The 15627-nt window shown below is 34.0% G+C and overlaps 1 protein-coding gene across 1 annotated transcript in view; it reads left to right on the forward strand.

The window, feature by feature from the left end:
- LOC143047870 (uncharacterized) overlaps positions 1-15424 on the forward strand; it is a 47258-nt gene extending 31834 nt beyond the window's left edge. Inside the window, exons 7-10 of the mRNA XM_076221187.1 lie at positions 3686-3733; positions 4665-4703; positions 8897-8953; positions 14289-15424. Of these exons, the coding sequence (XP_076077302.1) occupies positions 3686-3733; positions 4665-4703; positions 8897-8953; positions 14289-15298 (1154 nt within the window). The 3' untranslated portion in view covers positions 15299-15424. The remainder of the gene's footprint in view (positions 1-3685; positions 3734-4664; positions 4704-8896; positions 8954-14288) is intronic.
- Positions 15425-15627: the final 203 nt, after the last annotated feature.

Below are 15627 nucleotides of genomic sequence, written 5' to 3' on the forward strand. Positions count from 1 at the left end.
GAATAAGTAACTTTTAATATTTTTTTCAATTTCAAAATTCGACATTTTTTGAAAATGACCCATATCATAAGCCAAGAAACATTTTTGATATATATTGCCACAACAAGTTCCTTTACAGGTTTAGTTTTTCTGACAACAGGCTAAATGACAAGTAAAGCTTACAATTAAATAAGACAGATGTATCTACCTTTTGTTGAAAAACCCATACTAAATATACATGGTTTCGCAGTTAATGTCTGTCTTTGCATGCTTTTTCATATGTAGAAATGTCTCATACAAAACAAATCGTTAGTAGTCATTTAGTTATTAAATAACAACCAGTTTTTGAGAACTTGATTTTTATTAGTTGTAATTGGTTTTGACAGAGAGTACTCTTATTCCGGTGCTAAGTGATTATTGTGCACCATACCAACATTTTTAGTGAAGCCAATTGCAACTGATATTTAACATGTTTTATGGTGTGCTGTCCAAGACTGGCTATTGGAGGGGGGGAGGGTGAACGTTTAAAGCCGCCATCTTCTTCAAGTGCCATTCCGAAGCCAGGAGCATGTAATACAATTATGTTGTTGGTTAATATTGGTTAATTATTATATCAAACAGATAAAATATACAATGAAGGTTTCGTACCGCTAAAATAATAAAACAAAATGTTGCTATTTTCTTTTTAGATAAAAATTTGGAACTGACTTCGGCGACGTTACAATTCAAGTAGGAAACATTAGCTTATCGTGCTATTAGGTGGGATTGGCTTGATCCTGGTCCCCCATAGCACTGAGGGGGGAGTTGGATCCTGCCAATTTTCCCGGAAAAATTGGCATGGGGAAGACTGGCTATAGGACACCGGCGTCATACATTGGCGTATAGACTGACGTGTACCAGACGTAGAGACAAAATTGTATAGGATATAACTGTATTGTACTTTAAGCTCCGATGTCATCAATTGGGGATTTGATGGTCGCAAATTAAGTTTACTGGCGACACGTTAACGGAGACAGTAAACGGGTATTTGCGACCATCAAATCCCCAATTGATGCAATCGGAGCTTGAAATACAATATTGTTATCTCCATTCTAATGAAAATGACAGAAAACAACGTTAAAACCTGTATTCAAAATATGTCATATGCCGTCTGCGCTTGCGCGTACGTCCCATAGCATCAATTGACAATTGATGCCATGTAAATAAGTGACGTTATCCAATCAAAATGAACGTTACAAACGTTGTTGCATTAGAATAGTCCGTATACGTTATGTGCACGCAAGATGAACGCTTAAGCAATCGTTAGACGCGCGTTGCATAAGTTTGAAGTACGTCGAAATGCAAAGGTAAACGCTTGATGAACGCTACAACTTTATGAAATTTAAATATTTAACATGTCATCTTGTACTAGTGTTTGTCATACATATACACATATATGACACAAACGTCTCGAATACATTTTTCCTTCGTAGCATGCATTTCATCTATGTTACTTGAACGACAGACACACACCAACATACGTTCATTGAACGCCCGATATACGCTTACGTACGTGTATTGGCAGCGTTATTGGTTTTTCATACACCTACATGTATACTCTGATGTATGACGGCCGTGTTAGGTTTAAACATTGTTTTTATTAGATGTATACCTATTTGTATCCGTCTGGTGAGTTAACCTTTTCAACGTTTTCATAGTTTGTTCTTATGTTACCGTTACACCACTGTCCCAGGTTAGGGGATGTGTGGCGCCTCCAAATTCATCTCATGAGTTTAATTCCGCCATTTAGCTGTATGTGATTATTCCAAGTCAGTGATTGTCGTTTGTTGCTGTGTAATATATTTCTTTTTCGATCATCATTTTGTATATAAATTTAAACCGTTAGTTTTCTCGTCTTTATTGTTTTATAATTGTCATTTCGTGGACTTTTATAGCTGGCTATGCTGTAAAGGCTTTTAATGAAGGCCGTATGGTGACCTAAATATGTTAATTTCTGTGTCATTTATTCTTTTGAAGAGTTGTCTAAAGCCTAAATAAAGTAGAAAATTAAGCGTATTAAGATCCCTGATTTTCAAAAGGATTTACCAAAACAGCTAAGGTAATGTATGCCCATATCAATAATGTCTCATGTCAACACAGAAGCGCAGACTACTGATAAATATCTTTTAAAACAGGAAGTAAAAATATTCTTCTTTGTCTATTTCAATAAAAAGTGAAAATCAAACTTTCTGATTTTGGAATAAGATAGCTACAGTGGAGATCACTTCTTCTCTCATCAAATCTGTCAGAATCTATCAGGAGAACTGTTCTAGGGCAGTATGTAGAACTGTCATCATGACACCTTTTAGATAGTTCTACCTAGAAATGACCAAATCTTTTGTCAGTTCTACGACTAGAACAGTTCAGCGACTAGAACAGATCTACGATTATAGAACCGATTTGGTCAGTTCTACTGCTAGAATTGATTTAGTCAGTTCTATCCATAGAACAGCTTTAAGAACTCTTTGTCTTGAATATAAATACTAGTAAGTCAAAGGAATATGATATAATATAATATTAAAAAAAATATAATCTCAGCACTGTTTTAACATTTCTCGTTACGAAAAATGTCCTGACAGGATTGGTCAGTTCTACGACTAGAACAGTTTTAGACAGTTCTGCTGTCAGTTCTACAGTTAGAACTTATTTAGTCAGTTTTGCTGACAGTTCTACGGTATGAACTGATTTGGTCAGTTCTGTTGATAGTTCTACGGTTAGAACTGATTTGGACATTTCTACCTAGAACAGTTTTAGACAGCTATATTTATAACATGTTTTAACTTAAAGGTAGAACTGTTCTAGGACAGTTTAGGTCAGTTCTATGACAGATAGTTTTGACAGTTCTAATGAAAAGTTAGAAGTGATCTCCACTGTAGGTAAGCCTCACCACCGGAAATACTTTGAGTACACTGGAAGTCCTGTATCTTCCTTGTTTCATGAAAAAAGTACAATAAAAACAATTTTCTATTTGAATCAGTGTAAGATAAGCTATCTCTTCAGGTACCAGTCTTGTATTACAACTCAAGTTTCCGGTGCATGTCAAAACATGGAGGGAAACAAAATAGTCCATTTTTTTCTGAATTTTTTTCTGGACTCAATTTTTTCTGTTTGATTATAGGTTTATGCTGAATAGAAACATATATATAGATTTAAAAAAAATCTTGCATCTTTTTGGGGATATCAATCCAGGAAAGTGGAAGGATTTCATTTTTACTGGAAGTGGTGCGGCCTAGTGAAAACAGCAAACATAAGTAGAAAAAAAATGTTTTGACTTCAGGGTTACGTAACTTTTTATTCTTCGTGGCCTGACCCACTTTTTTTTCGATTAAATCACAATTTCACATTAGGACATACATGATATGAACATGAAATTTTTTTTCTATGTAGCATTTTTTATTTTTTTATTTTCAAAGATCAGCTGTTTAGCATGTAAGCCTATGGAGCAGTTAATAACAAGACTGCAACCTTGACAATCGAAATGGCAATTTTAAGTTTGCCCAATGAACGTGAATTAGAAACTGGTGGAAAGACCTTTAATTGTTTTTGTAGGGTCGGCCAGTAGCTGGTCATTTCCTTTTTATTACTTTGATCACCCTCTGTTTAGATGATAAATGAGAACATTAATACCATTGGAATATTATCATTCACATCACTTTTTTGTTGTTAGGACCAAAATTCAATCCAGTACCAGCTACAGACGATATGGACAAGAAAAGTGAGTAATACTGATAATTATGTAAACTAGAAAACTTCTGGAAAATAGAAAATACAGTTGTTTACTAAGCAGTATTAAATAATAGTTATTGGGAATTTTCTAAATACTTTGACTTTATGTTAATTATATCCATGAGAAGACCGAACTGTTTTTAGTTGGAACACTTTCAGTACGGTTCCAGTTTTTACGTGGCCAACCCAACTAAAAGTTTCTATTAGATTTGTAGAAAAAATGAGAAATTACACCGTATGAATATTTGACGACTGAACACAAAAAAAGATAGTACATATGATGTGCTTTAATGATATATGATTTAGTCGTTTGTTAGGTGGGGTCATTGAAAATTAAATTAAATTAAATTAAATAGTTATTGTCACTCGACTGAAGGATGTACTTATGTGGAACTAAAAAAAAATCTACAATCTTAAATCGATACTATAAGTCGGAAGAGCAATAGTTAAGGAACAAAATAAGCTAAAAATATTATTGGTTATGGAGTTCCTTTACAAGATTTTTTATTGTTTGAAAATGGCTGGAAAAGTCTGATTCTGACTTTTACCTTATACACAATGTATTTGCATTGGCATTATTTGGAACTCAAATTGAAAACAAAAAAGAATCTGCTTATAAATGATCTTTTATGGGCTATTGAAGCCTTTATATGAAAAAAATGGGTGTTATCAGGGAAAATAGTTTACCCTCTAAGGAAAAAAACAAGGAGTCTAAACATCTGAGCCAATATCCTAAACCTCACCAAAGTACATCCTTAAATGCAGCATCATACTCGTTTGGCATATTGAAATCATTTTTTTTAAATGGTTTGATTTGAATATTACTTCCTTTAAAATTGACAATTCAAAACTAGTCTGGCTTAATTTCCTAGTTTTCAAATGGTATTGTTAAATAATTGTAAACCTTATTTTGTTTACAGAAGAAGTTGAACCGCCAATCAGAATACCAGTTAAAAAAAGTAAGTAATTTTATTTCGAATTATGCAATTATCAAACATTGATTGTAATAAAAATAAATATGTCAGTTTTGTATTGTTCCTTAATAAAATAGTCATTTATTTATTATGAAACTAAGATTCCAACTCCCCCAATCACAGTTGATATAAGACGGGCTTTGGCTATTCTTTTTTATGTGACTTTTGGTCATCTTCATGTGATTTCAAATATATGTATTACTGGCATCAAAATGTTTGATAAGATCATGCTTGATAACGGTAAAGTCTTGAAGGCACTTCAAACGCATACAATTTAGTAAGTTTTATTTTAGTTCTTTCCACCTCATTTTGATATAACTTTCAAAATGTACGATCCAGATCAAAAGTTTTGTCGTTTACAAATTTCGATTAGTACGTTACACTCTTGTTCACGCTAATCTTCTTACGTTGTATCTGAGCGTTCGTCAATTGTGTTATATTTTCAATTGTGACATTTTGACAGTGTGTTGATTCTTATTGTCGATGATACACGCATATCAGGAGACTGAGGCTTACCCAATTAGCCCGATGCGCTTTTCTTATTTACCTTCTTTAGGTTCGCTCAAATATTCGCAGTTAACAAATCTAAGCATCTGAAAACCAATGAGCTATTTCATTCAATGGGACCTACTAGAAAAAACAGATTCACCTGAGGTCAACTAGGCAGAAGTCAAAACGTTATTTTTCTTAGTAGTAGAACTTGAAATGTACAACAAATATAGGAATCATGCCTTTATCCGTCTTAATCTCTACTGTATTCAGAAATACGAGATTTAGGAATTAACTTATTGTAATCTTGTTTTTTTTTATCTATCTTAAAAAGGACGATGAAATTATCCCGTCCACTTTTGGAGTTCTTGCAATTTTCTTTGTTTTTCTTTGTTGCTTCGATTTGCCACATTAAGAATCGTATTTTGTTTGCGACCTCCAAACTCATATTGTTTCGGGATGTGTTTTTTAAATTACGGTTTTTAAGGTTTTTTTATTTCATTTCAAATTTTATCGGCTTCACTGGATGAAACATCAAGATTATTCTATAGACGTTTAGCTGATGGTATAAATGATTAATAATTAAATGCGATCTGCAAGGTAGAAGTATTTTACCGTTATATGTCCCATTGCGTAATGAAAAAACAATCCTACTTTGTGACTAGGATGGAGAGTTGTCTCATTGGCACTCATAGCACATCTTCTTATATCTTTTTGAATTGTTGGTGAAAATTTACTTAGTTTAATATTATAAAGCATTTAAAGTCTACCTTCTCAGTGCAGATTTCATTTTTTAGCTTACCTTGTCCAAAGGGTCAAGTGCGTTTTTCTCATCACTTTGCGTCCGTCGACCGTCGTTTTTTGTCGTTGTCGTCGTCGTCCGTTAACTTTGAGGAAAATCTTCTTCTCTGAAATTATTGAACCAAATGAAACTAAACTAAATCACCCTTACGGTATCTAGATTAAAATCCGATGAACCCCCCCCCCCCCCCCCATCAACCAAGATGGCTGCCATGGCTAAATAGAGCATGGGGGTAAAATGCAGTTTTTGACTTATAGCTCTGACTCTAAAGCATTTGATAAAATCTGACATGGGGGTAAAAATGTTCATCAGAACAAGATCTATCTGCCCTGAAAATTTTAGACACATCAGACAATCCATTGTTGGGTTGCTGTCCTTAAATTGGTAATTTTATGGAAATTTTGCAGTTTTTATGCTCCGTTTATAGACATTATGTTTTCTGGTCTGTGCGTCCGTCTGTTCGTTCGTCTGTCCGTCCATCCGTCTTCAGGTTAAAGTTTTTGGTCGAGGTAGTTTATGATGAAGTTGAAGTCCAATTGATTTGAGACTTAGTAAACATGTTTCCTATGACATGATCTTTCTAATTTTAATGCCAAATTAGTAATTTTATCCCATTTCACAGTCCACTGAACATAGAAAATGACAGTATGGATGCCAGGTTAAAGTTTTTGGTCGAGGTAGTTTTTGATGAAGTTGAAGTCCAATCCACTTGAAGCTTAGTAAACATGTTCCCTATGACATGATCTTTTTAATTTTAATGCCAAATTAGTGATTTTACCCCATTTTCACGGTCCACTGAACATAGAAAATGATAGCACGGATGGGACATCCGTGTACTTGGAACACATTCTTGTTGGTTATTATCTTGAATATTTTAATAGAGATAAACTGTAAACAGCAAAAATGTTCAGCAAAGTAAGATTTACAAATAAGTCATTATGACCAAAATGGCCAATCTGGCCCATAAAGAGTTATTGCCCTTTAATGTCAACTTTTCACAACTTTTCGTAAATTTTTATAAGTTTTTACAAAAATCTTCTCCTCTGAAATTACTTGGCCAAATTAAACAAAACTTGGCCTAATCATCCTTAGTGTATCTAGTTTCGAAAAATGCATCCGATGACCCCGTCCATCAACCAAGAATGGCCGCAAAGGCTAAAAAAAGAACATATATAGGGATAAAATGTGGTTTTTGGCTTATATCTTTGAAACTAAAGCAATTATGGTAAATCTGACCAGGGATGAATATGTTCATCAGGTTCACCTATCAACCTTAAAATTTGCAGATACATCAGACAACCTGTTGATGTCTAAGAATTGGTAAAAAAAAGAAATTTTACATTTTTTGGTTATTATTGTGAATATTATATTATAGCTAGAAATAAACTGTAAACAGTAAAATTGTTTAGCAAAGTAAGATCTACAAAAAAGTCAATGAAACATGACCAAATGGTCAATTGACTCCTTTAGGGGTTATTTTCCTCAATAGTCATTTCTTTTGGACAATTTTTGACAATTTTTGTAATTTTTTACAAAAATCTTCTCCTCTGAAACTACTGAGACAAGTTTAACCAAACTTGGCCACAATCGTCATTAAGGTGTCTAGTTAAGAAATGTGTCAGATAACCCTGTCTACGAACTACAAATGTAACAGAGCTGACAAGTAATTTTTTAACCCTAATAAATAGAGAAAATTTGTAAGGAAAAAATATGTTCAGAATAATGAGCTCTACCAATTGTCCATATATACAGACTAAAACAATATCAGTAATACACTACCAAGAATTTACTCACGTTTTTTTATGGGTACATTTCTACCCTCGTATATATCAGTACTGTTCGGCAAGACAGAAAACTTGTAATGTTATACTTTCTGTTTATTCAGTACTGTTTTTGACAGTACTGTTTCAATACTGATTTTAACAGTACTGTTTCAGTGCTGATTTCGTCAGTACTGTTGCAGTACTGATTTCGTCAGTAATGTTTCAGTACTGATTTTGTCAGTAGTGTTTCAGTACTGATTTTGTACTATAAGTATACCAATTTTTTTTAATTCTATTATTGAGTTGATATTCTCGTTCACTGTTTTAGCAATAAACTGACTTTAGTGCGCACCTTATCCATATGAAAAATAGTTGTTTCTTTATGTATATTTGCAGTGTACAAGATTAACAAAATAGAGTTTTTATGCCCCACCTACGATAGTAGAGGGGCATTATGTTTTCTGGTCTGTGCGTCCGTTCGTCCGTCCGTTCGTCCGTCCGTTCGTCCGTCCGTCTGTTCGTTCGTCCGTCTGTCCCGCTTCAGGTTAAAGTTTTTGGTCAAGGTAGTTTTTGATGAAGTTGAAGTCCAATCAACTTGAAACTTAGTACACATGTTCCTTATGATATGATCTTTCTAATTTTAAAACCAAATTAAACTTTTGACCCCAATTTCACGGTCCACTGAACATAGAAAATGAAAGTGCATCTTTCAGGTTAAAGTTTTTGGTCAAGGTAGTTTTTGATGAAGTTGAAGTCCAATCAACTTGAAACTTAGTACACATGTTCCCTATGATATTATCTTTCTAATTTTAATGCCTAATTATATTTTTTATCCAATTTCACGGTCCATTGAACATGGAAAAGGATAGTGCGAGTGGGGCATCCGTGTACTTTGGACACATTCTTGTTTGTTATGTTCTATTCTCATCTTCAATGTTGGAGTAATCCCATATACAAACGTGAGCGACATAAGCTCTTGAGAGCCTCTAGCTTCACAAAAAACAGTAGACAGATAAACATCAGATTAAAAACAATGTAGAATCGTTAAAGTTGTGTTTGAAAGATTTTGTAAAATTGTTTTTAAGTAACTTGTATTATATTATACCTCATTCTTTGATTTTCAGCATTCCAAACAAAAAAGAAAGATGAAGCGATAAACAGAAACGAGTCAACAAATGCAGGTATGTAATAATTCATTTATTTTTCAATCTTTAGAAAAAACAAAGGTTCTATGATAAAATTTATCTACACAAAGACATATTAACATATTTTTTCGTTAGATGATTATATTATCGTTAAGCTGTAATAGAGTGATACAGCGTCACATGTCATTCTTATTTCATTTATTAATTGAAAAGGTCAATCATGTAGTTGTGAACAATACATGTGGGTTATATTTAAGTCAATTTATATAAGTTCATCACATGAAAGACAATTAGTTTCATCTTGCAAATTAAACTAACTGCATTGGAAACCATCCAGACTGACCTAACTTATACCGATAAAGAATAATAACGTTTCACTGTATATGAAAAAAACGCTAATTCGCGAGGTCTAAAACATGAAACAAAAAATGATTCTGATTTCGCGTTTTCGACTTCATTTTTTTCAGTACGTTTTAAATCAAATATGAGAAAACAATCATATATACATTTGTAAATATGTCAAGTCACCGAGTGCTTAGATCATTGTGCCTACCGAACGAGAACCTCATGGGTAGTCAAGGTTGTTAAATACTTGGTAGTGATCATGGTGATTTAAAACGCACGTTTCCACCTTTGGTCAGATTTGTGATACAGAAAACTTTTTTTGGTGTCAAATATGTAATATGAGTCCGATGCTGATGGTCCGAGACCACAATTTATTTATAGTGCATTTTTTTAGAACATAAATGAAAATTAAAAAAGTCAATGAAATTTTTACAGTGTGTTGTACTGCTTTTGGGACAAATGATATCAAAAGTATAGAAAACTTCATCTGCTCTAACTCAAAATACGGACAATTTTATGTTTAGGGCGTCTTGAAAACTTTTGACAGCTTCCGAAGTGCTAATTGTTAACCTTTTTCAGCAACTTTCCTTTAAAACTCGGGACCTAATTTTTTTTACAGTTTAATCCCCCCCTCCCCAAACCTTCTTGCAATTTGAGGCACTAAACATGGAGAAATAAATTTGGAAGGGGTATAAAAATTAATGCCAAGTAACCTAATGCTACAATAATGTTAAATGTATAATAATGATATGAGAGCACTTAAAATGAATAGAGATATAATATTTTCTCTAATTCTTCGTCAATGTATCCTTTTCTGCACCCATTGTATTAAAAAAATTAATTAACGTGTGATCTCAGTTCTTTATTGGTTAAAATCCGATTATGACGTCGAAAATTGTTTTCCTCTAATTTTCATATTGTAAGGGCATGAAAAAGGCGACCATGCCTGATGACGTCACATAGAAAGAACACATCTTTTTGCAGATCAGTCGCAAAGAAAGAATAAGTTTGCCTGCGTATTGTTTGAAAATCATTAGAGAAACAGATTCCACCACCAAATCTTGTGTAATACGATATTTATCCACTCTCGACAGTTAAATCAGTCTTAAATATTTAAAACGCTCGGCGAGCCTTGAAAATTCAACTGTCTCGAGTGGATAAATATCGTATCACACTCGATACAGTGGTAGAATCTATATATATATAGTGCGGTAACTGCAGATCAAGAATTTATCAACACCAAAAAAAGAAAGTTCTGCTTTTATACGTACCCTTGATAAATTATTTAAAGTAATCAAATTTAGATACAACAGATTTGACAGATAATGGTGCGTGAAAAAGGCTAATAATGATCCTATAATCAGCAATCCGACTCACAATTACTAAAAATATCTTTATTTAGAATGAGTAACTCATTTGGATTATACCATTTTACAAAAATGCTCTCTCAATACATTAACAATTACATTAAAATAAATACATATTCAATAATAATGATCAATAAAGATGAAATACAATTTAAATACAATAAACAATTAATATATATCATTACAGTGCAAATATCATGTTATGTTAAAAATAAAAAGATTTGTAGTTAGGTTTAGATTCTAAAACTGTGATTGATTTTTTTATATTGTATTATGCGGTGTTCACACATTGCCGATTATTGCTCCCGTTTGAGATCAGACAGCGATAAGACACGAAAAGTGAAAAAGTCGGATTATTATCCTCAATTATCTGAAATGTCCTATCATTGTTTGAACGCAATCGTTTAAGTTCGTAACAGATTCCTACGGGTCGGGGATACTTCGGCGAAGCACCCCAACAGTTTGGTGCGTCCCGTGGGGGAAACTCAACCGATTTTATCTAGTCTGATTTCAAGCGTGACAATGTCGTGACAGATTCTGATGTATCGGATCAAAATCCTAACAATGTTCAGTGTTTTCTGGACGGTGTCCTGTCGAACGGGAATGATCTGGAGAAATTCATTGCTGTTTTTCTGTCGATTCAGTCCAGATTGCATCCAAATCTTGTCGATTGCGAACCGTCTTTGTCGAAAACGTTCCGGAACAGTCCCGTTATTAATACGAAATTTGAGCTAGGTTCACACTGCCGATCACACCAACTCGATCAATCTCGATCAAGACAAATTAAGCGATCGGGAGACTGGTCTTGATTCAATCGACAAAATTGTTCGGATGATCTACCTTGGTCCTCATCAATCTGACTTTCTACCCGAGAGCTTTTGACAGTAGGAATCGAGAAACCAGTCACTGGAGAAGAGATCGAGAATACATGACTTCTATACGATTCTCTAAAAATGTGTGCAGCTCTGATTAACTCTCATAACTTTGCACCTGCAAAAATATGTTGTCACTATTTATTTTTACACAAATTCCTCAATGTACATTAGGCGTCTGTACTTTTGCAAGGAGGTGTAAAATTTTAAAAGAGAGATTAAAGATACAAAAGATACCAAAGGAACAATCAAACTCAAAGGTCAAAAACAAACCGACACAGCCATAGCGAAAAACGAAAGTCGACGAGAAGACAAACAACAATCTACATAACACACCATAGAACACTAAAAACTTAGCAACACGAAACCCAATAAAACCTGGGATGATCTCAGGTGTTCCAGAAGGGAAGTAGATCCTGATTTTGGCCTCATTAGATTTTTATTATAATATGAAATTTATTGTACATTCAAATTCATCATTAGACAGCTGATGAATTATTTAGCCTTCAAAGCCAGTTTTAAAAAACAACAATATTATTTTACCTGTTTTATGGGATATTTTTGTTTGACTGTCCGTATTTTCCGTATGTCCAGAAATTTTGGTGGTATAAATATAAGAAGGACACCAAATCACACAGAAATTAACAAGTATATGTCACCGTATGATCGAATGTTTACAAAAAATTTTTTTCATACGCTTTTTGACCCAATTTTACCAAAAAAAGGGGACGAAAGACAAATGATTTTTATTTGAATTCGTGAAAGGTTTATGTAAACAGTTTCATAAAAGGTATCTTCCAGGGGATTGGAATTCTATTTTTGGACAAATTTTGAGGAAATATGTGACATCTTTACCCCCTTTTTGCAATATTATTAGTACAATAAAGCAGCTTGTTGCCAAGGATACACCAGAAAGAAATAATTGAACCAATCAACTACTTGTTATCAGATCTATGGAAAATACTGATTATATACATATGCACATATATGACACAAACAGTTGCTTAATTTGTATGAAAGCAAGGAAAAGGGGATGGTAAAATTTATGTATTCTGTTATCTAACAACAGTACTAAATAATCCAGTGACAAAATCTCATTTTGAAGAAAAGAGCAGTAAAACTCCATTAAAAATCAGCGTCCTAGTTTACTTTCAGGTAGTTTTTCTAACCATTGTGGTCCTCTTTGTTCAGCTCCTGTAAATCTCATTGCGATTGAAATTTATACTGCCTACACAATGGTCGCCGTATCAGTCACTGCATCACCTAGATTTCTCTGCACCCTTTGCTGTCTACCCCTTTTTGTTTGTCTTTTAACTCTCTTCAAGCTCCGTCAAAGATATTAACCGGCCTGATTGGAGCTCTGACCACTTTGCAAAATAATCCAACTGCGTTATTTACATGTAAATATTTTAAATGCATAATTTAACTCAGACCTTCTGTGAACGACTGAATATTATTAGTTACATAGTGTGTTAGTAATCTAATAGAATCACTAGCACACTATGTAACGAATTTATCTTATTGACTATCTTTATTTTTTGAATTTAGGCTAGAGTTGTTTTATTTGCTATCATAACACATCTTCTTATTTCTATATTAAAGTGTTCAAGTGTTCAATTTAAGAACCTTCTTCTATTGGTCTGCACTAAAAAAAAAATGCATACAATAACTTTTTATTATCAACAACCTTGATATAACAATATTAAACAGAACTTTCATTACCTTTAAATAATCAAACAGTACCAAAGTCGTTAATCAACTACTAACCGTGCATTGAATTAAGCCCCGCCTCCCTTCTAACCTAATATTGAATATACACGGTCTCCACGCGGACGCTTTAAACCAATCATATTCCTAGAAATTTATAGGAGGGAAGATAAAACCAACTACACGGGGAATGTGTCCATGGGACACAGATAATGCCCCAGCTTGCAAATAACGTTATAAACAGTCATTACCCAAGAACATTCAAATTCGCAATTGATCTGTGTTTATAGTATTAAACATTGTGTATACGTTTCATAAAATATTGTTTAGGCAAACTAAGATTAGAGAACGGAAACGTTTTGTTGGGAGGTACGTATACGTACTAACGGACGGACAAGGGTACCACTTAATGCTCCCTCCGGATGATATAAAAAAAACCGACGTTTTTATGCTGAAATTGTACATACCCGACCAAATTGAATGCCCGACTTTCCCCACGACTCCTTTACAATCAAGTCGATCTGGTCTGGGCAAGATTAGGCTGAGAACGAGTATAAGTGATGTGGTCTAGCTAGTCGAGTAAAGATCGTGTAGAGATCGTGAATTGGTCGGAATTATCGAATATGTATTCCATTTGTGGTCGGGTTGGAGTCATGATGGAGTCATCAAGGAGTCGTTAATGGTCGCGTTAAGTTCGTATACAGTCGTAAAGCAGTCGGGTAGAAGTCGTAAACAGGCTCGATCAAGAATTTGATCACGCTTGGTCGTGGAAATGTGGACAACCGGGATCATCGAGTTGATCTGATCGGCAGTGTAAACATAGCTTTAACTTGAACTGGATCTTTACTCGACCAGTACTTAGCCATTTTAAACGTGTCTGAACCATGCTCGACCTAGTCTGAACCATTCTCGACCTAGTCTGAACAAAACTCGATCTAGTCTGAACCATATTCGACCTAGTCTGAACAATACTCGACCTAGTCTGAGCCATACTCGACCTAGTCAGAATTTGGTAACGAGTAAGAACATATTAATTCCATAGAATTTTAATTATCTTCTTTTCTTTTTTCACAATTGCAGGCTTCCAAATTTGCAAGGCATGCAATCACCTGACACCAAATAAAGGATGTGATGGATGCAATCACTTTTTTTGTGAGATTTGTTCAGAGCATCATCGAAATTGCAAAGGTTTTAAACCGTTAGTGAGTCAGCAGCCAAGGTTTAAAAGAAGTTTTTCCCGCTATGATGGCCCTCGACATGAATTAAAGTTTAAGCGAAAAGTTCACGTAGCAGACCCAACTGTTAGAATTAGGGGAGTAGCTTTACTACCTGATGGAAGGATTGTGATCGCGGATTATGCAAACCGTGAACTTCACGTGTTTAATTTAGAAGGAAAAGTAGACTTCCGAAAAAAATTACAAAAAGAACCGAGAGGACTGGTAAGAATCGATGAAAATAACATAGCTGTAACATTTGCATACGAAAAAGAAATTTGTTTATTTTCTATACATTCCTACAGAGCTGTTAACTATAAAATATTTGATCTAAAAGATATAGGAAAACCATTTAGTATTGCTTATGACAATAAACACTTTTTGGTAGAGGTAGGAGAACGTGAAGACGGAAAACTTGTTATCTTTGACGAAGATGCAAGCGAAACAACTGTCATACCAAATAACAAATATGCCCATTTTACTGGAAACAGTATAGACCTTGGATTAAATATGGACCAAGAAGAAGTTTATTTATCTTCAATTAATAATAAAGCGGTATATTGTTTCTCGATAAATGGCGAAACTAAATGGGTAGCGAGTGTTCCAATCCCACAAGGAATAACGGCTATTCGGAATTCATCATCGGAAAGCAGAATTATTTTAGTGACAAACAAAAATGGGCCACACACATTATATGAAATGTGCTCATCAGATGGACGTACACATATGATGGAATATAAAGACCCCGTTTTGAGTCCAAGGTACATAACATCTACAACTATAGACGAAAGTATGTTTTTATGTGTAGAAGTTGCGAAAAGACATCTGGAAGTATATGAAATAACTGAAATGATCGAAAATGAAAGCAACTTGTAGCTAAGATCATCGGTTGTGACTTGAGGCTTTCTATGCTAACTAATAGCTCTGGTTCCTTGTCCTGTTTGGATTTTTGTTTTGTTTTGTTTTGTTTTGTTTCTTCAGTTCTTCAATATTGGTGTTTGGTTTTGGATGTATAAAAATTTGACCTCGAGAGGTACAAGTCCAAAAAAGTAGCCAACGTTTTAAACAAAATGAGAGATCAGAAGATGATAGGTTTAGATAATAAGACCAGTTTATTTGTCGTATCTGTAATATATCTATTTTTGGGGTAAACTTGATGTCTAATATATAGTTTAAGTCGCTGGATGGTTTACATATTTATTCAC

This window comes from Mytilus galloprovincialis, chromosome 10, assembly GCF_965363235.1.
Source record: "Mytilus galloprovincialis chromosome 10, xbMytGall1.hap1.1, whole genome shotgun sequence".
Classification (NCBI taxonomy): Eukaryota; Metazoa; Mollusca; class Bivalvia; order Mytilida; family Mytilidae; genus Mytilus; species Mytilus galloprovincialis.